We start from the raw sequence: 27,413 nt of genomic DNA on the forward strand, positions 1-27,413 counted from the left end.
TCAGTGTCCGGGGGACATTCTCCTAAATTAATAAAACCAATAACAATATGGAAGGAGCCCAGCAGTTATGTTTACTGCTGATGTCTAAAGTTAAAACCCACCCAAACCAACTAAAAGTTCATTTTTTCTGAATAGGAGTGGTCCTATTTTCTTTAATATGGCCTGGGTTGATAATAATGACAAGAGATCTAATTACTATGATACACACTTTAATATTAATAATAATAATAATAATAATAATAATTAAAAAAAAATCACCTTACACAATTCAAACAAACATTTCATGAATGTGGAAATGAACAAAAATTGTTTCTTTATTTTTAAAGAAAAGACATCTCAACTTTCAAACATTCATAAAATCTCTTATGAATAACCTGACATAATACTGATCACAATCAAAATATTACAGTGTTTACAATATACAAAAGCAATAAAGTGCTTTCTGATGTGGATTTTAGTCAGCGCCGATGGCAAAAAATAAAAACCTTGAGCACCGTGAATTGTTCAGACTCTAGTGAAACAGGATAACCGATGAATATTAACTGAACTTTTTATCAGCTTTGAGAAGCTTCTCTTTCAGTCTTTACTTTTCACAATGCCTATACGCATTCAGTCTAGTTACATTCGTGAAGCTAAAGTGATCGCTTATCATAGTAAATGTGATGTAAAACTGCCTGTTTGTAACCAAAAATATATACAATAAGGGTTAAAAGAAAAAGAATTACAATCCAATATCACGAGATCTACTTAATACTATACATTTACAAACAAGGCGGTGTTAAGTGATGTAACACTGCAGTGGCAGTGCAAGTATTTAATTATTCAGGTAGCAAAACCTCTAAAAATATTTATTAAAACTGCACAGTTAAGAAGGATCCATAATCTAATGGAAGAAATACATTAACATTACAATAATTCAGTCTGTAGCAGGGTTAGGAACAAAAACACATCAATTTTTTAAAAAAAGAAAACATAAAAATGCCTGGGTTCTGGTGAAGAATTGTGTAATAGCACAAATATTTTCAATAGTGTAATCCGGCCAATCAAAATGATTCCTATTTCAAAAGATGGAGAAATAGTTTGACATGATAAATAAAACCTTGTCCTGCAAGGCTAATACCACACAATACAGGGACATTTACTTTTCTGGTCAAGAGTTAGCACTTTAAACACGTTTCAAAAGCTAACCCGTGTCAATTTTATGCCAAGTAAACAACATAACACTCACTAATACTAGGTTTCATATGAGCAGGACTGATGCGATTTCCATTACCGTTTCATCTTGACTTGAAGCTAAACAGAGCTGCACGTTTTTGATAGTCACCTCATTTTACTGACAGATCGCTTTTCAAATACTTACGAAATGAACGATTCGATATGACACTGTTATATAATTGTCACTATTGTCAAATGTATCTTACTAAGGAGCCCTTTGAATTCCTTTCCTTCTCTAAAGTATGATTAAATTACTGTGAGGATTTATTTTCCACTGCACATTCAGAAACATTCAAAATCTAGACATAACATGATGCTACACACACACACACACACACACACACACAAAAACCTCTTCTTGTGGTTTGGTTGTGATTGTTTTGAATTTTGTATAGGTTGTCTACATTCGTTGAGACATTCATATGTGAACTCTGTTGTTGTTATAATAGTCCTAACATTTACTGTGTCCCTTAATGTGAGTTACTATATACAGTGTAGTTGATAGAATTTATTAATAAAAAATGCTAGTTACTCATTAAAACAAAAATTTCAGGGGGAGTTCCTGTCGCATTTACACGTTATAAAAGTGAGAAAATGAAAAATAAAAAAGGTTTGAAAGGAACTGCTTTAAAAAAAGAAAGAAAGAAAAAACAGAAACCAAGGTTGAACTGTCCATTTCAGTTATAAAGAAAGAAAGAAAGAAAGAAAGGTAAAGCAGCTGGCAGGTTCTCTGTGAGAGCTTTAGGGAAGCATCTCAGTGCATGTCACTCTCAGCGAACTCTTCCTTAATGGAGTTTTTCCGAGTCTTGCAGTCAGGCATGTCGAAGCCAAAGTCTGGCCACTCGTCTGCTCCGGCTGTGGTGCCGCGGTTAGGGATGGTGATGGTGTGGCGCACACGAAAGTGCACTGCCTCCATGACACGCTGCCGCTGCAGTTCACCTCCAGGCCCGATGGCCATGGTGGCCATGTTACTGCTGGAGCGAATAAGCTGCTGGCCGTAATCATGACCCTGCTTCATGTCCTGAAGGCCTCTCCAGATGGCCAAACGGAACTGTTCTGGGATCTTAAGAGCTCCAAGATCCTGAGGGGGTAAACACAGAGGTGTTAGCTTCACCTTAGCTGTAAAGGCTTTCACCAATTCATGTTTCTTTTCTTCTCATAGTTCCTTTAAACTGAATACAATTTACTGAAGCTGTGCATTTTATTTACAATTCACTTAATACAAAGACTGTAGACTTGTTCTGTAGGGGTGAGCAAAAAAAACACAGTACATGATATTGTGTATGTACCACAATCTTTGAACTGGCTGAGCTAGTAAAGCCCAAACGTGGCCACTGTATGTACCATCTATAATGAAGTATAGCGTGTAATACATAAGAGTAATAAACAAAGAAAAACTGGATAAAAAAGTAGTTTTTAATGTCTATAATGTCTCCTGATATGTGTGAATTTTCATCTTGATGTCAGTGCATCATGATATTTATCTATAAACATCGCCCAACCTTTGTTGTCTGAGTACGTCTCAAGTTCTTGTGCTTTCTAAATAACTACTGTCGCTTTCAAGACTGCTTTATCCAGCTCCTGTTAGCTTAACTAAGGTTGCAAACAACAGTTCACTTTACTACAAAACCCAGACTTAGTCCTGATTTCTTGCACTTATGCCAAGTGGGATTTCATATCAGCTGGAATCAGTTCATGATATGGCGTCAGCTAGTGGACTCAAGTCCTCACAGATGATTCTCGATTTGTTTACCTCCATTGAGAGGGTCTGCAGGTGGTACACACTCTGGAGGCCCTGCGATGTGAAGTAGTCGATGCAGTTTTGGCAGCCCAGGCTGGTTAAGAAGCTGTTCAGAGAAAAAAGGAATCCCACTAAGACCAAGGGGCTGCACCCTGGGAATTACAGATTCGTGCATGGACAACATTTTAACCAGAACCAGTACTTTCATTCTGTCTGTAAACGATTCTTCTACAAGATGCGATCAAAGAAATAAAATTATAGAACTGTCTAAAATCAGTTGTAATGAAGTGGTGTTAATGATAATGTTCGTGCCTATTAGCTAAAATCTAGGAAATACTAATTGTATTTAACCTCTAAACCTTTTGTTTTCAAAATGTATATTTAAAAGGCATCTACTAAACTCCACCCAGTTACAATCTACTAAAAAATGACCCAATTAAACAAAAAACACATGCAGCTGCATTAATAATCCGTAAAACAACTCTTTTTTTTTTTTGAAAGCATTCAGACTTTTATTATAAATACAAAAAAGGTGGAAATGCTACATACAGTGAAAAAACATTCATCTGTTTTGTATTGTAAAACAGGAACGGGACATAAATATAGTGACATGAATATTTCAAAGGTAGATTCCGCAATTTCTTCATGTCTCTTATTAGGTGTGTGTGTGTGTGTGTGTGTGTGTTTAACAGTTACAATTTGTATACAAAATACAGTAACTGTAATAAAAATCATTTTGAAATGTATGATATTAATGATATTAATTTGTCATCGCATGCAACTTTAGGTGATCAATTTGATGCGTTTATTGGATACCAACATGGAAGAGGGGGGAAGAAAGAACGAAGGAAAGAATGTGAGAAAGAAAATAAACAATGTCTGGACATGTTTGGGGACTCTACCTTTAAAGGGATACATGAAAAATACAAAAATGGCAAAGAATGGAAACTTATGATAATAGAGTGGCAACGGAATTGTAAAACAGTGCATCGCAATTAGACATGACAATAAAACATATTTCATGAGAAAAATATGTTTTATTCGTTTAAGTCAAAAACCATTGTGCAGGCTGTGTGATGCAGAAAATGTGTACAAAGTGTGAACTCCAGCTCACGGTAATACAGTATTGTTGTGGCTTGGTTTATATGTAATATGAGATCACACAGTACATCCAATATCATGCATGGAAACAAGTTAAAACAAAAATCATTCTATATAATTATCTTACTGGATGAACAAAGATAGAAAGACTGGGAAAAACCAAATTTATTCCATTCAATATTCCAGGAGAAAAGTCAAAGCAAGTGATTTCTCTTAGATAAACACTTTTTTTTTTTCTCGTTTGTTTCTGACCAGCAGAACAAATATTTCAAATCTCAAATAAGTATTTACAGAAAGAGTAAACAGAAGGGCTTGAGTCAGCAGAACACAGGCTTCCCTTCTACTTAACACACGACAGCCATAAATCCTGTGGCACAGTTCTCCAAAAGGAGGATTCCACAATTGTGGTGCCATTTAGCCTGATAACTGTTTTAAAAATATATATGTATATAATAATATTTTCAACGTTGAATATAAAAAAGTAATAATAATTATTTAACCATTCAGTGTCGTATCCCATCCTTGGCAACAATCTATTTATTCATTTTTTTATTATTATCTTCTTGGCATTGTTGTTGCTGACATTTTCTTTGCTGACATCAATGATACTGTGCTGAAACTATCATTTTTTTGCCAGTCAATATTACAATATAATTGAAAATAAAGAAGAGAAAAATAGTTATTTTTTTCTTATTCATTTGAACATGTGACTTGTTGAATATTTTAGCTATTTCATAGGGGTGAATGTGTTCAGGTAACAGGGTTGAGCGAATGCTATGGGACTGATGTACATTTTCCATGAGCTATAAAATGAAGAATCAAGGAAAAGGATGTTTCAAGCATGAGATGTTAAACAGAGTCACACATGAATGCAAAGAAAATAATAAGAAAATTAAAATCCATCATGTAGTTATAGCGTGCTAGGACAAGCCAAATGCTGCTTTGTAGGTTTAAGTGTTTTCTAATTGTTTAAAGTAATTTATTCTTAGTGACCTAAAATGTTTACGAATGTCAGTGGGACACATGGCACCCCAATCGTGGAATCCCCCGTGATATCTTCTTGTAAAAATGACATCATAAATACTCTAACACATAGAAAAGACAATACAGTGCTTTTCAAACCATGAATGAAAAAGGCATATTTTGGCCCAGTAGACAGAAAGGATAAGTCTTTTGGTGTGACATGTACAGCATGAGAATGAATTACTAGACATGTGGTCATTTCTATCGATTTGCGGTCAAATGTCTGTGTGTGTGTGTGTTTGTGTTTGTGTGTGTAAGCGAGGGAAAGCCGTGCTACTGCAGGGTGAAGTACCTGATGAGGCTGGGGTCGGGGTTGTAGGGAGGAGGCGGGGTGCAGTGAGATGCCGACACCATCGACTGTGCCGTGTGTGCTCCGTTCACGTCGCCGTTCGACTGCATGTGGTGGCCTCCCAGCATGTTCGCACCTACGGGAAACATCCATGTCGGTAAGGCAACAGGTTACTGGACAAATCCAAACCGAACTTAGCTAAGAAGGAACTTAATCAGAGGGCAAAAGTGGCTCTTGGGCAGCTCTGGGATTTGGATTTATACACCGTCCTTTAATATTTAATCTAACAAGCAGGAAGGATTTACAGATAGCGTCTAGACTTGTGTGAAAGTGTGTGTTCTGTTTGGTGACCCTCTATACCCATCACCCATGTTTATAAGGTATGAAAAATAAATTGAAATTTTCTTGACAAATCATTTTATTTATTATTTTTTTAAAAATCAATATAAATTAGTCACACTGTTTTTACAATCAGAGTGGCTGTACTATAAATATATCCCAAATCTGTGGCTATGTCTGATATTAAATATCCTCATTCTGATAGATTTTAATCTTTAAATTCAATAGTAAGCAAGAATTAAAAATTAAACAGGTAGATGTTTGGCTCAGAATGTGTACATTTCTAACCTAGCTGTTACTACAGCTCACCAGAACACCAGGCACCTCAGCGAAAGCCAAGCTTCTTATATGTGGTTGAAGCTCTTACCCATGTGCACCATGCTGGCAGATGGTCCTGCGTTCTGATGGCTCTGGTGCGCCACTATCTGGTTGACTGAAGGAAGTTTGCTGATGTTGCTGTGGACCTTGTTCATGTTGCTCAACGGTGTTCCATAGGGCGACGGAGAGGTCACGTGACCGCTACAAAGAAAGAGATGCGTCAAGGAAATAGAAGGGATTAAGCATGAACTCAGGGATGAAATAATCCAGCTGTGCAATGTGTATAGAAACGTGTTCATAATAATGTTGTGTAAAAAATTCCGTTATGTGAATATACTAAAACAGTGACTGTGTTTACTACATCTTTCATGACAAAAAAAATCTTGCTATACATTTTAAATATTAAAAAAAATGTTTGGTCAATTTTAGACAATAAGACACGATAAGACATTATATCGTGAATAAAAGAAACTTCTTACATACATATTTTGCCAGTAAGCACTACTTTGGAGGTCTATAGTGCTAGAAAATGCTCATTATGTCTTTATAATGATTTTACACATATATTTTCTAAAACTAAATGATATTAAGTTAATTCTGTGACTCACAAAAGTCATTCATTCATTCACTTTGGGTCATTTACATCATTTTAAAGACAAAAAAAACACATTTTGTGAGCAGTTATATAGACACAGTTTTTAAATGACAACAAGATGGCTTTTTTATTTATTGACCTTCACAGATGGAGGAAGTTAATTTATTCCATTTATTGCGAATAATAGTCACCTTTTGTTTGCTGTAATATGTAAGTGCATCAAATGAATGCTTTTATTTCTCTATTTGACAGAAAATGTCTTTCGATAAACATAAATAGAGCAAGGCATTATTTGCATTTGTCACTAAAGTTATACATATCGTGGTACAGAACTATATGACAATGTATTCTCTCCAGCCAAAAGAAAAAAAAAATTTATGCAGAATTTATCATTTTTCTGGTAATGGGTAAAATATACATTAGAAAATGGAGAGAAACTGAATGTGCAGCATGTGTGTGTATGTGGTACTCACTGTCTGTGCAGTAGCTGCTGTTGCTGTTGCCTGTAGGAGTCGACTATTTGCTGTGGCACCAGCTCCACTAACTCTAAACTGTCCTTTATCTTCATCAGGATGTCAAAGTTCTCCCTGCCTCGTACCTAGACAACATCCCCAAACACGTTATAGTGATGTCCCCGCAACACAAACACCACCTTACAAACCTTGTACTGTTGTACATGTAATAAATAACGTGTGTGTGTGTGTGTCTGTGTGTGTGTGTATATGTGTGTGCACTTACTGGGATGTAGTACATCTCTTCATCTCCATGTCTCCTCTTCTTGATGTTGATGGGAGGGCCGGTGATGTTGGGAGGCGTTTGTCTGAAATCTGTGGAAGGAGACATGGGGCTCAGCTTTCAAAAGAAAAGTTTAATGTTGTTGAAAATTCCAGTTACCAGTTATGTTTTAGCAGCGATAAAGTCGTTCCCTTATTAGCCTCTTTTTATCTCTCAAATGAAGTTGATAAAACTAACAAAATGCAGATTTCATGCTACAGAGAAACTGCAACATCTTTCACCATCTCTAATATCCTGTAGCTGACACTGGAGTGCTGACACTGAAGATTTTTTTTTTTTACTAATGAAAGAGTGCCTGACTCACTGCGTTTATTAGCATTTCCGTTTTTGGCCACGCTCTCGTTCAGCGCCTGCTGTTCTCTGAAGTGATCCTCATCTGCTTTGCGGTCTCGACCCGGACATGCACATATCCGGCCTTCGAAGGAGCGCCGACCCAGCACCTGACCACTGCAAGATGAAAAACAGTAAATCGCGTGCTAATCAAAAGGTTTTTTTAAGGGTATGTTTTTTTTTTTTCTTTTTATCTCAGACAGCCACAAACAAGTCATGAATACAAAAAAAAAAATCACTAACTCTCTTGTCTCCAGAGTAATGATGATGAGAATGGGTCTGCGGTTCATTCCACCAACACAGCTACTGTTACACATGAAATTATACAAAATTGTTGTGAATTCTGTCCCCACCTAATGAGAGAAAGAGAGAAAAGGAGCGACAGAGAGATTAGATCATACAATTTCTTTAATCGACTTTACTTACTCTCAGTGCAGTTTTAAACACTGCATACAGCACTTTCTATTTTTTTAAAGCAAAGTCTTTCTGAAGGGCGTTTAATTTTTGCCACTAGGGGGCAGCACTACACCCATAAACCTTCCCCTATTTCATCCTAAAGATGTGTCTGTGATCATTTATAGAAAAAAAAATTCTACCATCCATATATTTCCATAACAACAATTCCAACAATTTTTTTCCCCGATGTGTTTATAAATCCCAAATCGTCTTCAATCTGACCGTACATGAACACGCTTATCATATATACCTAGTGAACACTATCAGATATCCGTGTATGATCTAAGTTCAAGTATTTTAAAGATGTTAGTCACATCAGCATGTTCAGGCTTATCCAGGCAGAAATTAATAGCTATTTAGGGAAAAAAAATATTTATTACTAAAAGCAAGACAGAAGTCTACTTTGAATTGACTGTACGAATTTGTATTGGGTGATTTTGTCTGATAAGCCACTCACCACGTTTCCTAACAGCTCTGAGTGTAGTGCCGGATATATTCAAATTACAGAGCTATATCAGAACAGTTGTACTAATTTGTTAGATGATTTGCATAGTCACGATAGAATATAATTTCTATATTAAAGATTCTTTGCAGGGACCTGCTGATTAAAAATCCGTGCTTTGTAGAAGTCAGAGGTAAAAGCCATTTTTAGTATTTAGTCACAAATGTAGAGGATGATGCTGTTTCTTGGTAACTAGCTGCTTTTTTTTAAGGGGTCTTACTAAGTTCAGTAACACTGTTTATAGCTACTATAACATAAGTGAAAACAGGACCTGACTTACAGGCAAAATTAACTATAAACTGACCAAAAGTATTTGGTATGTGTCAAATTACTGTTGCATAAACACTTCAGTATATGTCATATACTATATATAAAAAATTTATATAACATTTGGTAAAATTAACAGCCAAAAAAGGCATAACCCTCATATTGCTATATAGATTCAGATCTGCACATAAAAGGTTTTATAGATGAAGCCTCAGGGAAAAAGAGGATCTCATAATTAGTTTGAATTACTACTGGTGTTACAGAATGACTGAGTCTGTAATTAATGGGCTTGTCTAAAGGCTCGTCAGAGCACATCTGCCAAACCACGCGAAAGTATCACTCTGTGCTTTAATATAATCGCTGCATTCTTACAAACATTATTAGACACCTCTATACCGCACATGTGCTGTTAATTATCTGTAAACTACACTTATGCAAGTTAACCTGTGTTTGTTTTAAAGGTGTGTGAAGTAAAGTTGAATCCTACCTGTGGGGCTTCGTATGGTACAAGCACGCTCTGTCTGCCTGTTACGGGGTCGTCAACATACTGGCATAAGTTATTGCCCTCTACTCTTATTAAATGGCTAGCTGGAGCTGATTGACCTGTGGATAGAAAGAAGAAAGCATGTAAGTGGTACTACAATACTGGTCTAGTTTCTATTAACAAATCATTGGGGTTTTTTTTGTTTAAACACCAGTCCGGAGCTTAGTGTATTTACTTTCGTTGAAGTCGCGTCCAAGCTCATGGTTAGGGCAGCGCTTCACCACTTCGGTCACATGCTCAGCCTTCTTGTAGATAGGCATGGCTCGTACCACGCTGCCGTGCGGGGGAGTGGAGGCAAGCTTCACCTGAATCGGGCAGGTCTTAGCTATCTGACAGTAGAGCTTCTTCAGCAACGGAGAATACTGTAACCAAAACGAACCACAGAGCTGTTTAGGATATGTAAAACTATTCCAAAAGTTCAATTTAAAGGTTATTTTTAAGCATTTGTGTGCAATGAATGATTTAGAAAAGGCAGCAGTATGATAAGACTTTTTAAAAAAGACCTATTTGATTTCAATTGAATTCAAGCACCAAACATCATTTTCTGTGTTTTGCTGGTTATCCAGAAACAAATTAATCACACACACACACACAGACACACACAGCATGTCAGAGCCTGCATAACACTATAAAGACATCCCAAATATTCTTCAAAGGAAACCAAAATCTAACCTTCTTGGAGCAAAGCTGCTTTGTATGGACTTGAATCAATATGATTTACAAATGTTGAATGAGGGAATGAGTGTCAGGATGATAAATTTGGAGGAAAAAAAAAATTGGTTTAAACATTGTTGTTATTTTAACATCCCAGTTTTACATGCAGTTGGACAATATTCCTCTTATGATTGTTTTATTAAGCACCATTCAGTGCCACATAAATGCGATATATGAACGATCGGTGAACCTAAAAGAAAACTGCCTTTAAGTGTCACTCAACTGCTGCCTGCCTACACATTGCTCCCAAAGTTCATATATTTACTAATTGAATCATCTTATTCTGATGTCCTGTAGATGGTCTGTATTTATTTGACACTCATCACCAGCCTCTATAAGGCTTATTTCTTTATATACCATCGAGTGGATATGTTTTTGAACTGTGTGAGACTATTCATTCTCAAGAACTACATACGGTTGTTTCAGCTTTGTGTAATGTGCATCACTTTACACATTAAATTTTAAAACCCTGTTCACGGTTCTTAGATCATAGCCAGGTATTTTGCATGTTACATGAAATAGGCTGAAAACCAAATATATTTATAACACAGTAGCTTATTGCTTATGAATATTGAGAGGTTTTCAGGCTTAGCTCTCTCTCTCTCTCTCTCTCTCTCTCTCTCACACACACACACAAACACACACACACACACACACACCCTCTCTCGCTCTCTCTCTCTCTCTCTCTCTGTCATACATTCACACAGGAGCATAATTCATTCTGTGCAGCTGTGAACAGTAAGAGAAGTCTCAACACGCCCAGCCGTGACACATCCTCTTTTATTCACATCAAACTCAATTGTCTTTGGGGGAATTAATGTTTCTCTCTTTATGAGTATATAGTGCCAGTTACAGAAGTAAAAAAAATAAAAATAAAAAGACTGCATATAGATGCTTAACAGGCTATAAATAAGGCAATTCAGAGTGGTTATGTTTTGTTATCCTGTTAGAGCTTCCTGTCTTTGACTAGTGCCCTGGACTCTGAACAAATGAGATGTTTTTCTGATGCAGGGAGAATGAACTGACACTCCTTTGTCTGTTCTGTTTTAAAGTTTTAAATGAGGCATGTTATCACTTCACCTATCAGACAAGACTGAGTAAACAATGTCATAGTCCTCTAGCTAGTCTCTGGTCCAAATAGCTGCCTTCAGATAATAATATACATTGGAAATGATTGGATAAACCATAACAGAGAGCCTTCTACATAAGCCATGGTGGTTCACACATAATATTATTCTATATATTTTTCAGAACTGCTCCAGTCTGGATTTTTTTTTTTTTTTTTTTTTTTTTACAGAATACTTACACCATTCCTGGTAGAAATCCAAAGACCCCTTTATTCAAAGAGTTTATATTAACAGATAAGGTGCTTCAGCATCCACGAGAATCAGAAGAGCTGTGTTGTGCGGATGCAATAGTTAAACCGAAATTATGAACATTAACAAAGTAGATGCCAATGCCTAAATGGTAAACCCAAAAATGTTAAAGTGTAAGCACGTAAAGATGGGAACAAGAGAAATTGATAGCGCATCAGAGAGAATGATGTAGTATGATGAGAGGGAATGTGAGCGTTGGACCAGCACAGGTTCGGGCAGGCTCTTCGGCCCGGGCGATAATGATGCGTCTGACGGGCCGATGGACGTGTTGCTGCATGCCGCCTGTGAATTCATTTAACTCTCCTAACACCAGTGTTTCCCAGCCCTGCTCATGGAGTTCCCCATATACACCACACTTTTAGCATTGTCCCTGCTTTAACACACACATTTTAACCTTGTAAATGATCTGATGAGTTGGTTTGTGTGTGCAAAAATGACTCTTTGGGTGTACAGCTATAAGTGCTCGGATGAACAGCTGATCCATGTTGGAAAGCAACAGCAGCATTAAAATTCAAAACCTATGCTCCGTTAACAATTTTTAGTATTTTCTTACAAGCTTTCAAGCTTTAAGGAACAAAGGTCATCTCAAACTGAAAATGGAACTGTAAATCTGACCCGAGTGATGGCCTCAGTGTCATGTGACATCCTTCACACGATTTGCACAGAGTGTAAAGTCACTTGTGCTTTCAGTCATATTTCTACTTCATCTGTCATCCTGTAGATTCACTTATACAAAGACAAGAGTCTCAGCATGTCCTGACCCATACAGCGCAGCTCCTCCTCCGGTGAGACTCAAAGGCACAAGGCTGCCGAGCTGATTTCTCTATATTTTAGGATGCTGATTGTTTTTGGACCTCGTGGAAAGGAGGCAGGTTAAAACACGTACTTGGCTATGTTGAGCAAGAGCTATTTTCCACTGCAAAAAATTAAATGTAATACTCCTGAAATATGCAGTTTCAATTATTCGTGTCAGAAAGTAACCTTAAATTACATTAAACATGAATAACCTTTTTTAAAAAAGCCTGACGTTAGAATATTAAAGACGAGCTAAGTAATATTTTCTCTGTGTGACTAAATGATCACAGCTTGTCATTTACTGGCTTGTTAGAAAATAACAATGAATAATTTCCAGTTACTTCACCTGATGCACAATGTGATATTTATTATTGTTGTGATAAATGCCACGGATTATACTTTGAATGTGTAAGTGTGTGTGTGGCTCCTCATTTTTATACATGCTATATGTGAAACCCTTATGATAAGGTGTGTGTGCTGTTGGGTGGAAGGATGCTGCTGGGTGTGGGGCGTGTTTAGACCCGTCGTCTGACTAGGAGGGTAATGGCTGGGAAAAGCGGCTTCGAACACGCTAAAACGCAAGGCTTGCTCGGACTTGTCCCATGAACATGCCAACAATAATAATAATAATAAAAAAAAGTGTTGGGATCTTTACTGGAAAAGCTGGGGTGTTAGAACTCATTTTCATCTCTTATGACACCTCATGCTTTGAGCCTCTGGAATGTGTGTTTGAGGCAAAGCTCTTATTTGAGCACACTCAAACTCATCTCCGATTCTGATGCATAAAACTGTGGTTATGATTCAACCCGTGATATCATGGTATAATACGAGCCTTGCGGAACTGCCGGAGCCAACGAGCACAATAGAACCTGCTTCCAGGAACGGATCAGAAGTGGGAGTGATGAGTGAGAAAGCAGACGCAGTGAAAGGTTAATGTACATTAATTTCACAACATTCACACAACAGTCTTGGAATGACAAGTGGCACACCAGTAAAAGTTTGTACTCCGAGCATGTTCAGATGAAAGTGGAGTAAAAGATGGAAATCTACACAGAAAGTACACGTGACTGGGACAGATTCTATGCATTCAGGTATTAAGTAAATAGCAACATGTGACTGGACTTGTGTTATAAGTTAAAGACACTCCTTCATGACTTCTACACTAGTTCTATCTATCAAATTGTGAAGAATCATCTTCAGCATTATAACAGAGGTCCGGCAGCAATGACTACTGATCATTTGAAATGTCCTTCATGCCTGAAATCACACATAGAGAGAGGGATGTGTAGGACCACCCTGAACACCTTTCACGTTAATCTTTAGACGTAATCAATATGTGATCTCCAAGATTTAATTTGTAATGAAATTCTAAGTTTTTTTAGACTATTATTTTATAGGTCTATTTTATCCATGATAACCTGGTGGACTACCTGCTAATAACTATCTTTATTTAAAATGAGCAATGCAGCTGTACTGTAGCCTTTTAATCTGTCCAGCTCTCCCAACTCCACGTCTGTAGTCTCGGCTCAAACCGATCAGCGTTCCAAAGCTTCAGCTTTCATGACCGTTAACACCATTACACTTGTCATCCCATAGTCTCAGCTATAACTCAGTGCAACTGCATTACGTCGCTGTATTGAACATTGAGTCCATCTCTACAGTGGATTTCTTGTTGCACATCACTGAAAAACAGTGAGTGAAACACAAAGCTCTTGTTCTTTGAGTTTTTAAGAGCACATAGTGAAACCTGACCATTGTGTTAGATTGTTAAAATTTATTCTTCTATTATTAATCATTGAAAACTTCTCATACTACTAATGAAAACACAGTACTGACCAAGAAACTGGCTAAGCACATCACACATATTTCAATATCAACACCTGTCAGTGGAAAACCGTTACCATAGACGAGGGCTTTTAGAAGTAGTGGTGCGTAGCACATCAGGCAGATCACCGTCAATGTGCCACTATGTCTCTCCCCCAGCAGCTCACGGCTATGCAAACTCCACAGTGACACCTTTTAACCCCTCACCTTGCCTCTCCTGATGAGTCACTCACTTCTCCAATAGTAATCCCAGATAACAACAGTCTGCCAAGCTCCGTCTCCAACCTGGGAAATCCCTGAATTAGAGAGTCGAAGCTGCATTCCGCACAGCTTGGCCATAATCCTTACCAATTTTGCTCTCTTCATCTAGGAGCTTAAGTGAAGGTTTGTGTAGATCAGAAAGAAGCCAGGAGAGCTCTGTACCAGCACTGGTATCATTCAGAATAGCTACAATTGATCTATATCTTTGATTCCCACTGTAAAAAAAACAATGTTTACAATATTACAGTATTTATTTGACAGCAAAATGCTGTTTTTTTTTTTTTATTTTACAGGATTGTAAACAACCAGGCAATTAGAGCAGTGCATTGGGTTCCAGTGAAAGTCCAGAAAACGCAATGCATAGAGCACTAGAAAAAAAATGAGTGGTAAAAATTCCTTGTGTCAAAATTGGGTTTAAATATATAAATTTGGAAAAATATATTTAATTAATTAGTACAGTGGTTGAGGAGGTTGAAGCAGTGTAAGCTAGTAGAGCTAGTGGTTCAGTCATTAAGTTATAGATCAGAACCAGCAAGTTGCCATGGTTGGATCTTTGAGTAAGACCCTTAACCTTCCCTTAACCATTTGGTCCTGCATCAGTTGTAAATCTCTTTATTAAAATCATCATAAGAAAATGTCCTTTAAATATATTATAGTGCTTTACTGTAAATGTTTTAGAGTGCATCAAAAACACATTCAAGTGCAGCAAATGCAGAATTGGGGATTTGTTGTTTCTAAATCACATCTGCATGACACAGACCTGGAGTTGAGATATTAGTAATCAGATTTTTCAGGTTTTCCTATTTGATGCCTACAAAATCTAGCACGCACAAGCAGAGTCTTGAATACATCAACAATAAACCAATCCTAATCTTCATCTTACTGGTACCTGAGAAGTTCTCACATACACCTACCAACTGGTTAATACGTGATAACAGATAAAAATCAGCACTTCTGAGGCCTGGATTCAACAGAGCCACCAAAAATCCAGATTAAATAAACCTTGAATAAATTAATACAGAATACACAAACAGAATAAACAGCATGACAATTAATGTTAAAAACTCGCCAAAACTTGCATAAATAGATTTACCGTAAAAATCCTTTGTACACACAGTGTACATCCAGCGATGAAACATTTGTACAGAGATTAGTTTGAGTAAATCTCTGATGATGTTAATAGACCATGTTTCTAATTCTTATAAAAACCCTCAGATCTATCAACAAATGCTTTAAATTCAAAATAAAATGTGTTATATAAAGGCAAGAAAAACTCTGATACTCTGTGTAGCACATTTGATATAGATTTATATATATATATATATATATATATATATATATATATATATATATATATATATATATATATATATATATATATATACACTACCACTCAAAAGTTTGGGATCACTTGCATATTTCAGCTTGATTTCAGCTCCATCAAGCCAATCCATCTTGTGGGAGATGCTTCAAGGATGCATGGGGTGAAATCTCATCAGATTATCTTGAATTGACAGCTAGAATGCCCAGGCTGTAATTGCTGCAAAAGGTGAAAAGGTTGTTTTTTTTTTGATGAAGGCAAAGTTTGAAGAAAACATTCATCATTTCCATCAAAATCATTATTTCTAATTCTGACATGTCAACATGTCCTGTTCTTTTGCTATATTTTCTATTCAGACTAATTTCATGTGTGTTTCCTTGGAAAACAATACAATTTTTGAGTGATCCAAAACTTTTGAACGGTAGTATATATATATATATATATATATATATATATATATATATATATATATATATATATATATATATATATATAAAACCTCAATATAGAGTATTATGTAGCACATGACAAGCTTCTTTCTTTTTTTGCCAGCTCATGTTCTCACTTTGCCTTGTAAAACTACAAAGTAATAATAGTTCATCTCTCCACAGCGAGACACTTAACATTGTTCTGTTTGCAAGTACTGCCTGCAGCTAACAAAAATCCAAGCATGTCCATTTTCTCCCATCAGTTAAGTGAGCAAGCAGCGTGTTTTCCACATGAAAGCGATTTTCAAAACACTAGCGCATGTGTGTGTGTGTGTGTGTGCGTGTGTGTGTATTTATACATCTGTGTGGTTGTAACAGTTTAGTCATGCCTGTCTAGAAAAGATTCCATGTTAAAAGAAGACGCATCAAACACAACTTTCACCTAATAATAATAATCTAAATCAGTTTCTCTTTAAATGATCCATCTTTCTATTGGCTTTACATGAATTCTCTACCCAAGTCTTACCTGCTCTAACAATAATGAGAAACTTACACCCTGATTACTATGATTACTAAGTTACGGGTAAGTGATTTAGTGATTTTCGCCAGGGTATTTGACTAACAATATGAATTCGACTAATAACATTATCAAGACATATATTAGCAAAAATATTACAATACCTTTACAGCTACCTTTACAGCTAAAAATATGTATGTATGTATATATATATAATAATAATATATATTATATATAATATATAATAAAATACAATTTCTTTTAAATTACATTTTTCAGACCTTTCTGTAGATAATATAACAAAAGATTTGTGTTCTTTATTTACATTTATTTACATTTACATTACTTTGGACTTTAGGTTTATTTTTGCTCACCATCTCATAACTTTCTATTAATTTATGCATTTTAATGATGAAAAAATGTTGAGTTATATGACAAACGATACAAAGGACACATGCTCTAAAAGGGCTACGGAGAAAAAGGAGAGAAAACAACGATAGTAGCACTTTAGTAGAAAAAACAAAATAGAATAATAAAATCTAAATTCATCAACAGATACAGAATATTGTTCCAAACAAGTGTTTAGTTTTGCTCCTTATAGCAAAGAAGCACAGCTGCATTCAAAGAGCAAGGTGCACATTTCAGCCATTTTTTTTTTACTTCTATTTATGGTCAGAAAAGTTACCACACGGAGAAATGACTCTGGGAATGTTCTCAAGAGTCGTATTGTTCACCTTCAACATTAGGCTCTTGTCAAGCAGGTTCATATTAAGTGATATTTACCAGCTTCTTAGGTCAACAGCAAACAGTCATGTTGAACGTTTTCTTCCCTCAAGATAATAAGGGAAGCTTTGTATTGTTAGGATTCACAGGCCTGGAGTTCTCACCATGGCGTCCCACAAGAACAAAGCTCAGCACCAGCATATTTTTCCTACAGATTAAGGTTATGCAGTGGAATGTCTGCACAGAGCCGAGTTATTTATCTCACCAGACCAAACCTTATGTGTTGCTATTGAAGGCCACGTGATTACACTACAATGGTCCTGAACGACAGATCATTTTCACACATACACAGCGAGTAAGGACAAGAGGCGACACTCTGGCCACCTCAGTGATCATATTACACCTCCACACTTAAAGAATGAACAGACCTCATGCTTGAGTTAATCCAACAAACAGTCTAAAAGCCAGTGTGAGAGAGAGGGTTCTGTAGAACAGGGTCACAGGGTCAACTGCATGACAGACAGGTGTGACATTTTTTTTTGTAGTGATGTTGGGCAAAACAGAGAAGTTTCTGCTTTCAAGCTTCTCAGTTTAAAGTCGTTTTGAATGGAATTCCAGTTTGTATTGGATTCAGTGACTGGGAACACCTCACATTATGTTAAACAGTCAAATGGCATACATTCCTCAATATATCACTGAAAAATGACAAAGTATTTTAGGAATGCTTCATGCAATCACAGAGTTGTTTAATACTATTAAATTGATATTAATTATAGTAAGAATCACTGCAAGCTCTAAAAGAGATGAGAAACGATACAGGAAAAAACATAAGAGAATGATTTTAATTAGAAGACGAGAATAGGAAAGAGTATAAAGAGTATAAAAAAAAGAAAAAAGTCAAACTGTTCACAAGTTGAGCTCCACTCACCGTCCAGGTGGCTGACTTGGCGGTGCTGGACTGCTGGAAGGTGACCTCGAAGCCGTGTGGCCCGGGGTAGTCAGTGTTAGAGGGGATGGCCGGGGCCGGAGACATGGCCTCAAAGGTGGAGTTGGGCTGCGAGTAGGACGATGGTGTGGGCACGTTGGAGGCGGTCTCGGAGCTGTAGGGGCTGGTGGACGCCGCACGGTTCCCCAATCCCTGCTCCATACTGCTGCTCAGCAAGCTATACTGAGACTGAATCAAGAGAGAGAAAGAGAGAGAGAGAGAGAGAGAGAGAGAGAGAGAGAGAGATAGAGAGGGGGGAGGAAAAGGACAGGTAAGCTGGCAGGAAGGAGGGAAGAAGAGGAGCCACAGGTAAACTCGAGAGGGAGGGACGGCAGGAGGGAAGTCAAACAGCACAGGTATAGAGGAGCAAAAGGGAGGAGGGAAAAGGAAAAGACATGGTTTGGAAGACGTCCACTCAGCTCTGGTTACACAGCGCTGAGATTTAAAAGTTGCAGAAGTCGTGCCTCCCCTCAGGCATGGGGGTTGTAAAACACAAGCATAATCTGTTAGACATCTAATTGCCCTCCGTACCCCTCCATCATGGATAGCCACACACACACACATACACACACACACATGCCACAGAGAGCCACCCCTAATAAATTACTATCTCCAGTTGGCAAAGGCTCCTAGACGGAACAGTTGCTAACATGAGTTGCAGCTCAGGATGCACAGATTACAGGTAATAGTCCTCTCATTATGTTTGCTAGCTTTTATTGTAATAATAGCTATAATTGCACAGTCCCTTAAGGGACAAAATTATTTGTGAGCATGCCCACTATTTTCTGTGACCACTAGTTCATTTATACATATATATATATATATATATATATATATATATACACACTTGTATTGAATACTTGTATTAAAGAAATCAAGAGAAAATAGGCACTTCACAGTTGCTTACTTCTGATCATTATTTCCTGCATTCAGTTCATTACACATTTACACATTAAAATCAACAAAGCAACACGATTCAAACAATACAAAATGTACGACGCTATCTTTAAATGAAGATAGAATGAATGGAATAAATCAACCGCATCTAAAGCATGATGGCAGATATTTCTCTCATTAAGCTCTAGACCAATCAGAAGACTGGCAAAAATCAAGCTGTACACAAGCTCAAACACACAGACCCAAGGGCCTTTACCTTCTTTTTCACATAGTACATTGTCCAAGTTGTCTGAACGCTGGTTCCTCAGTTAATCTCTAACTATATCCAGTAAAGCCTCCAGTACAAGGATGCAGACGGTTCAATCACACAGAGGCCAGCGCATATCCTCACACACTCTCTCAACACCATGAGCCCTCCATTCTCACATCTCTCTCAGTATTTCTTTGGCAACAGTTCTGACCAGAGCAACTCTCCTGAGCTGTGACCCTTGTGGCTAGCAGCCCTGAGAGTGAGTGATTCGGGGGGACAGAGAGAAGGAAGGCAAACGTTGTCCTAATTATGGCATGCCCTTAGCTAGACGACAACACAGGCACAAGTACATACTTGCAGGAAAACACCTCGCACAAGTCTGGGCTGCGGCAACACTACCTGTCTGACACACTCCCAGTAAAAGAGTTAGACAGTTAGACAGTGGAAGAAAGAGAGAGAGAGAGAGAGAGAGAGAGAGAGAGGTAGAAAGAGCAAAAGAGAGATAGAGAGAGCAAAAGAGAGATAGAGAGAGCAAAACAGAGACAGAGACAGCAAGAGAGAGAGAGAGAGAGAGAGAGAGAGAGAGAGAGGTAGAAAGAGCAAAAGAGAGATAGAGAGAGCAAAACAGAGACAGAGACAGCAAGAGAGAGAGAGAGAGAGAGAGAGAGCACTGAACTAAAATAAATTAATTATAAATGGGAGGAGTTCAGCATCCATCCAATAGTTTTTCACTGTAGTTCTAGAGAAATTGCAAAATAATTTTTTCAATATTGCAAAAGTAATCATGTGCTTTAAAGTTACTACTCATACACATTCATAAACTTTTCAAGATCATCTGAACACCGCCAACTTTATTACAAACACCTGTACAAACAACACAGTTACACAATCGACCAATCATGTGACAGAAGCACAAAGCATACAATCATGCAGATACACGTCAAGAGCCTCAGTTAATATTCACATCAACCATAAGAATGGTGACCTAAGTGACAGGCTGGATGCAAAATTTCACACACAACAGTGTCTAGAGTTTACAAAGAATGGGGTCAAAAAAGGGAAACACCAAGTGGGCAGATTGGTTTGAGCTGATAGGAAGGCTATGTTAATTAAAATAACACACTGTTTACTTCCGAGGCAGAAAAACATCTCAGAAAAAAATGACACATGCAACCTTGAGGAAGTAGAGGAACACTAGATGAGGAAAAATAATCTTGTGCATGGAGAGTGTATGCCAGGCCAAAAATCTATTTTTAAGACAATGAATGTAATGCCATGTTAATTTTTAGGTGAAAGAAATTATAGGTATACATTAATTATTAATTAATAATTTTTTAAAACATGCAGAAATATTCCACTCTTGCTTCTCCTCTGTCTCATCAAGGCATTTACTAGCAAATAAAATGCCATATAAAGGTAGAAATTTGAACGCTCTATAGAGAAAACTGTCTTTCAAAACTACAGCTCACCTCATGGTTCATAAAATTACATGAATCTGTTTGGTGTGTTTATAAGAATATTAGTCTTAAATGCTTTTCGAGACTATTTTTAAATTTGTATGTAAACATTCTACTAGACCACAATGAGAAATTAAGAGGCTTAGAGAGATAAGCTAATGTCTCCAGGGCCTTTCAGTCTTTAGTGTATTTGTTTTACACACACACACACACACACACATACACACACACACAAACACAAACACACACACACACACAGTGGGTGGAGTTTTAACTGTCTTTAAAATCTCTAACATGTTAATTGCTTTTAAATCTTTCAGTCCTTTATAATCATATGCAGACTCTCTTATGTTAGTCTCTAAAATAGTGCTTTGAATCCCCCCCCCCGTAACCGGGGGCTTTCCGCACAGGTGTGGAATCAAACCTGCAGTGTCAGCTCTCGAAATGTTTAACGTGAGGAGCGTCCTTTCAGTGTGCACTTACACACTTGCACACACGCTCAGGTAAACCTCATTACAACGCTGGAACATGTCGTTCAACAAGTCGAAACAGGGCAAAAACAAAGACGCTCCTTTGCACAACTCATGTGTGTGCATGCGCGCGTGTGTGTATGTGTGTGTGTGTGTGTGTGTGTGTGTGTATGCGAGCAATCTAAGCATTCTTTCTGACCTGACGGATTAAGGTTAGGAGAAATATATGCACCCAAACAGCATCTCTCTCTCTCTCTGTCTCTCTTTCAATCTCTCTCTCAGACTGTCACTTACTTGACACTTACTTACTTACTTAATTGCCAGATTACTGCGTCTAAGTGGAGAGACGGTCAGACGTAAAGTGTATGAGGTAAAGCTCAGCATCACTGAGGCAATGACTTGTACTAAGCCAGAGGATTAAAACTTTTACTGCCACTGCTTTGCATTACAGTTCCCATAACTAGAATTATTTCCTGATTAAGAAACCTTAAATAATGTTACGTAACACATGGGTTTCATTGACGGCTGTATAAATTATTTATAAGATCCTTGACTAAACTTAAATTACCCAATGCTCCTAAATGGGCTTCTAATAATTCTGCCAGTTATATATTGGGAATCATATCATGTAATTCATCTTCGGTTAAGCGATCAGGTCAGGATCGTGGAGGATCCAGAATCTAACCCAGGAACACTGGGCATGAGGCAGGAATACATGCACAAACACATTCACACACTCATTCTCACCTTGGGGCAATTTAAATGCATGAACGCATGTACATTTCACTTTGGGGAGGTGGAAGGAAACCAGAGAACCCTGAGGAAGACTATATGGACAAGCGGAGAACAAATACTATATATTCAACATCAACATATTGGTCACTATGAGTTCAATTTGATTATGTGACTATTGGTTAATGAAGGTGTTGGATATTTTTTAATCTACTAATAGATAAACAGAATGATTCAAAATAAACAGAAGATTCTATATTCAATATTCATGATGTTGCACAATTTTACTATTATTTTATTATTTTATTATTATTTACAATTATTTCCTGATATTGACAATGTGAACTATACAGAAGGTCAGATTTTCTGTAAGACTTATCCCTTCTATTGAAGCACTGGTGGATCCGATCCAAAATGGATAATAAAGTTTTGTGAGGTCTGTATCAGCTCGAGTGCAAATGCAAAAAGATTCCTCTTGTTGATAATATTAATTCTAATGAAAACCTTAGCATACAATAGTGACGCTTGAATGCATGTTCACTAGTGCTCTCCGATTTTTGGACCCCGTTGAATGAATGGATTGTTTTCTGAATCACCTCCAAGTGACTTTAGGTAGAAAAAAGTGCCAAAGAAAACAGTGTAGATGAGCTGAATTCTTCCACCCTTCTAGAGGTTTTACTGCCATTTCATCTCACTTCACATAATACAAACCTCAAGTTATGACCATTGTATCATTTAATCCCACGCCACAAAACATCTTACCAAAATAAGCGAGTGAAAGTGAGAGGAAAATTCAAGCTCATGAAGTTTATTATGATGAGCAGGCAGCCCTGAGTGAGTAGTGGAGGTGGTGTTGATGGTGGTGTTTGGTTCCCAGCCATGTCCTCATCTATTCACATCATCTTATCCTTCTGCTGATATTCCAGATAAAAATGATGAAAAGGATGGCTTGTAGAGATGATGGGAACTGATATGTTCAGCATGACATAATCTTCAGAGCGTGTTCAGACACATCTGAGCCACACAGGGGGAACTACAGGGAACTTAAACAACAGCTAACAGACTGATGAACGTGTGCTAAAGTGCAAAAACATCGCCCTCTACTGCACAGGTAGTGTAGCACAATGAGTCTGTGTTCTAGTTACTGATGTTGTGTTTAGTCAGGGCATGTGACTCAGGTGTGTGTCAGAAAATCAGCACAGTATGTACAATAACAATTCGATGTATTTAGTGATTTTACAATACATATGCCTCGATTGGGTCTGACCTGCTGATTATCATCTCACATTGTTTCGCTAAATATTTTCTCAACACCTCAAATGATTACAAATTGAATCTTCAAGCCACACGCAATGTAGCACTCAATAAATATATATTCTCTTGATAACAAGACATGTCTTAAGTTCTAAACATCATGGAGCGATCACTAGAATTCATAGATCCATGCAGATGCATCAACAGGTATCTCAGAAACAGGGCACACAGTCATCATCCTGGATGAAACAACCACTGCTAGTGCTGTATAATCAAACTGAAATAAGCATTAGCTCTGCTTCAGCTCCCCAGTGCCACCTTAACTTCTGGGAATTTAGAAGTAAACACATGCAACACTTACAGCACAACACAACTCACCCGCAAAAATGCGTTTCTACTTATTTACGCCTAAGTGTCACCTATTTCTAACCACTAACATGTCATATAAGTACTTCAGGATTTTCTCACAAAAATGGAAGCTTGTTTCTTCAAAATGAATCAGAAAATGATCACAAACATCTATAAACATCATCTCTATAAAAAAACCTGCTGCTCAAAAAGTTCAAGATACACTTTTTTTTTTGCATCTGATGTTCTCTTTTAACCAGAATCATGCTATCCTTCTGAAGAATGAAGTTTGCTTACCGTGCTGTAGTGATGAGCCGGGTCACCTGTGCACAGCATTGTAGCGCTCCCGCAGGGCGGGTGGCCGTCAGGGCACACGCTCTCACCCGGCTGGTCATGTGATCTCGTACGTACAGGTGAGCGCTGTAAGAACCAGTACCTTCCTGCTTCACACTGAAAGTCTGATGAAATCTGCAGCTCTGAATACTCTGTCTGAGTGTAGAGGACAAGTGCGAGGATATTTCTCTATATTCCTCCAGCCGTCCCGGCCCTGTCAACTTCTAGCTGCAGCTAACAACAAATCTTGGACCTCCCACTTTTTGGCCTCATGACTATTTATTAACCAAAAGGGCAGGCCTGGACTTGCCCGCTGATGGATCGGACGATACCAATGTTGTTTAGAAGGGGACAGGTATGAGAGCAAGTGAAGAGAAATTTCTGACAAGGACTGATCTGTGGTGTTGCTCACATGGAGAACAACAAGAATTGCATTTCCTCAGATGCAAGACTGTCCATTCGGGTAGTGTTAGGCTAATACACAATGCAAGATTGGTTACAGAAAGGACATGCTGTCAAAATGCACTGCAAAAATAAAACACTTATAAATAAAACACGCTGGATAAGTATTTCATGGTGTTTATGGTGTATATTTCTAAAAGCCCTACAATCTTTCCTGCAATCTGTTTATTAGCAGATTATTAAGAATAAGAATTGGATGCATCTGCATAAAACCATTCAAAGAAAGTTCAGACACTGGCAGTTCTGCTAGTAGTGAGATGATCAGGTCATTACAATGTCTAATGATAATGATACAATGGTCAAAATACAAGTCCTTTAAAGCATCTTTCCAAACATCCCTCCACCACATCCACACCCCCTCAGCCTCCTTCACCTCCCCCCCCACCATTCAGCACGTGTGCCCCAGATGGAAGGGAGCAGCAGGTGTCATTTTCTTGGCTTGGTTTTCCCTCTAATTAAGCCATTTTGCCCTCCCACTTTAAATCCCAAGCCGTAGCCGGGCCTGCTGTGGAGAGGGAAAATATAGTGGAGAAGAGGGAAAGCAGGCAGTGAGGAGGGAATCTGCACCGATGTGGAGGGAAAAGCAACCCGGTTTGGGATGGGAGCAGAAACAAAGGCCTTGTATAGTGTTTTTAGCACAGCAGACACTAACATAATAATAGATCTAGATACGATCTAGTCTCATTGGAACAGAAAGCACTCTATGGACCCTTAAATGCTGAGTCTGATCTAAAAGGTTGCCATATTTAAATAAAGATACAATATAAATTAAGCTAAAAGGCTCTATATGTGATCTGTTGTTACATGTAATTTCTAATATATATATATATATATATATATATATTATTCTAAATTTGTTTTCTGTGTCAAAAAAATCAACCTATATAAACCTGATCTGGAAAAGAAGTCTCTCTAAAGTAGTTCCATTGCAGATGTACCTTTACTGCAGTGTGGTCGGTGAAGCATAGCCACGACTGTCAGTGATCTCTTAATTTAGTTACAATGATGCCATTATCAAACTGCTTATATAATTATGATTGGATTAGTATCACTATTATATTATTTATTATATTATAGCAGGTCCGATATATGAAAACTGTTTAATCTAAACCTCAATCATTTCAAAATGAATAATAGCTTTATAGCACTGATAAATAGAAATTTGTATTGTGCACATTTATATAATGCTCAGGAAATATCTGTACTAAGGAGACAGTGGAATATATCTTTCAGTTTTTAAAGTGTCCCTGGGTTAAATAAATAAATAAATAAATAAATAAATAAAAAAAAAAAAAAACAAGCAACTTGTTGATCCTGGTACTGAACTGAATTTTTAACCAGTTGCTATTTTGTCAGAAATCCACAGCCTATATGTAAATAAAAGCTACTTCTAACCACCATTGAAACCACAACAATTATCTAACACTCAGTCATTGGTGGTGTAAGAAAATGTAGACCAGCTCAGTGTATTGTGTGCTTATGTGTGACTGTAACAGAAAACAGTAGAATTTTTCTTTTTTTCTCACCATGACGTTATCATTCAGGTCTCTCATCTGATAGACGTCCATACACACTTCGGCCCGGTTGTTGGGCATGGTGCTAGAAGTGCCCCTCTCTGGATGACTGGTCTGAGGGAGTTCGAAATACGTGCTGTCTGGTTCCCTATAAAGTAATATCACATGCTCAGTGAATGTTCAGCAAGTATTCCTAAGAGGAGTAGAAGACTAAATGTACTGTTAGTCGTGTAACGTTTTCTCATGTGGACATAAATTATTTACATTCTAAATTATTTTACCACTAACATTTTTATTATTTTTTATGCTGTGCAACAGAGTAACTGCTTATCAATTATGAGATACAAGTAACCAGTAAATAATTATTAAAAAAAAAAAAAAAAAAAAATCTTGGCAAGCAACAACAAAAAATTATGTCAATATTAAAATATATTTCATGTAATGCTGCATATGTTACAATGGATAAGAAACTCACAGGCTGCTCCACAGGTGCTCAAACGTTGTACCCTCATCACTGGTGGAGGACTGAGACATCTTGGACATGGGGTGCTCCACCGTGGGGTAGATTACTCTACAAAGCATATACAGTGTCAGTGAGATTCAGTTCCTGATCATAACTAAGCCATTGTATATACAAAAAATATTTATACAAAAAGAGCATGTCAAGAGATCTATTACACCAGTTGTTCATTTTTAATCATTCCGCTTTAAATAGCAATACAACTTCCATTTGGGCAATTCTTTCTAAATATGACCAAAATATAACTCATGAATAAGAGCCAATGTTTGAATTGGATGGGCTGGAGAGCCCTTAGCACAACAGTGATTTCATTTGAAAGCAATTTCCACCCAGGCTCCCAGTGCTGCATCTTCCGTCTAAATCCCAGCAGGTTTTCAGGCTGGGTGTGCAGATTCAGAATCAAGGTGCCGAGTTTGGCAGGCCTGGACCTGCCTGGCATCATCCCGATGGACCACTGAGACACGTGGTGCAGGACACAATTCCTTCCTCCCTACTCCTCTCAACTCAGATAGAGAGAGAGACAAGGCATCACCCTCTGATTAGTGGACACCAAGACAAGAACCCACTTTCCTTACATCTTAAGTGACAGAGAAAGTGTTCAGTGTAATGCCCATTACAATTTAACATTTATCTATTTGCTGAGAAGTTTGAAGGAATCTCAACCCAGACTGGACCACTTCACAAGGTCCACTTCTACAACCACACGTTTTTTGTTTT

General features: G+C 37.6%; 1 protein-coding gene across 5 annotated transcripts; it reads right to left on the reverse strand.

The window, feature by feature from the left end:
• Positions 1–260: 260 nt before the first annotated feature.
• Positions 261–26,740, reverse strand: tp73 (tumor protein p73). Of its 5 annotated transcripts, XM_058389155.1 has the most exons (13): positions 26,652–26,740; positions 26,189–26,324; positions 18,403–18,648; positions 9,691–9,877; positions 9,459–9,574; positions 7,990–8,099; positions 7,721–7,863; positions 7,360–7,448; positions 7,095–7,219; positions 6,076–6,227; positions 5,373–5,505; positions 2,969–3,062; positions 261–2,296 (listed from the first exon to the last, which is right to left on the reverse strand). In XM_058389155.1, exons 1-13 carry the CDS (start codon positions 26,717–26,719, stop codon positions 1,970–1,972), a joined length of 1,926 nt encoding a protein of 641 aa, XP_058245138.1. In that variant the 5' UTR covers positions 26,720–26,740; the 3' UTR covers positions 261–1,969. The 5 variants fall into 5 exon arrangements, with proteins under 5 accessions (XP_058245138.1, XP_058245136.1, XP_058245137.1 ...); XM_058389153.1 differs by lacking the exons at positions 26,189–26,324; positions 26,652–26,740 and adding an exon at positions 19,613–20,139; XM_058389154.1 differs by lacking the exons at positions 26,189–26,324; positions 26,652–26,740 and adding an exon at positions 15,901–16,025 and having other exon boundaries at positions 18,403–18,542.
• Between the last annotated feature and the right edge of the window lie 673 nt (positions 26,741–27,413).

Source organism: Hemibagrus wyckioides, linkage group LG05 (genome assembly GCF_019097595.1).
Source record: "Hemibagrus wyckioides isolate EC202008001 linkage group LG05, SWU_Hwy_1.0, whole genome shotgun sequence".
Classification (NCBI taxonomy): domain Eukaryota; kingdom Metazoa; phylum Chordata; class Actinopteri; order Siluriformes; family Bagridae; genus Hemibagrus; species Hemibagrus wyckioides.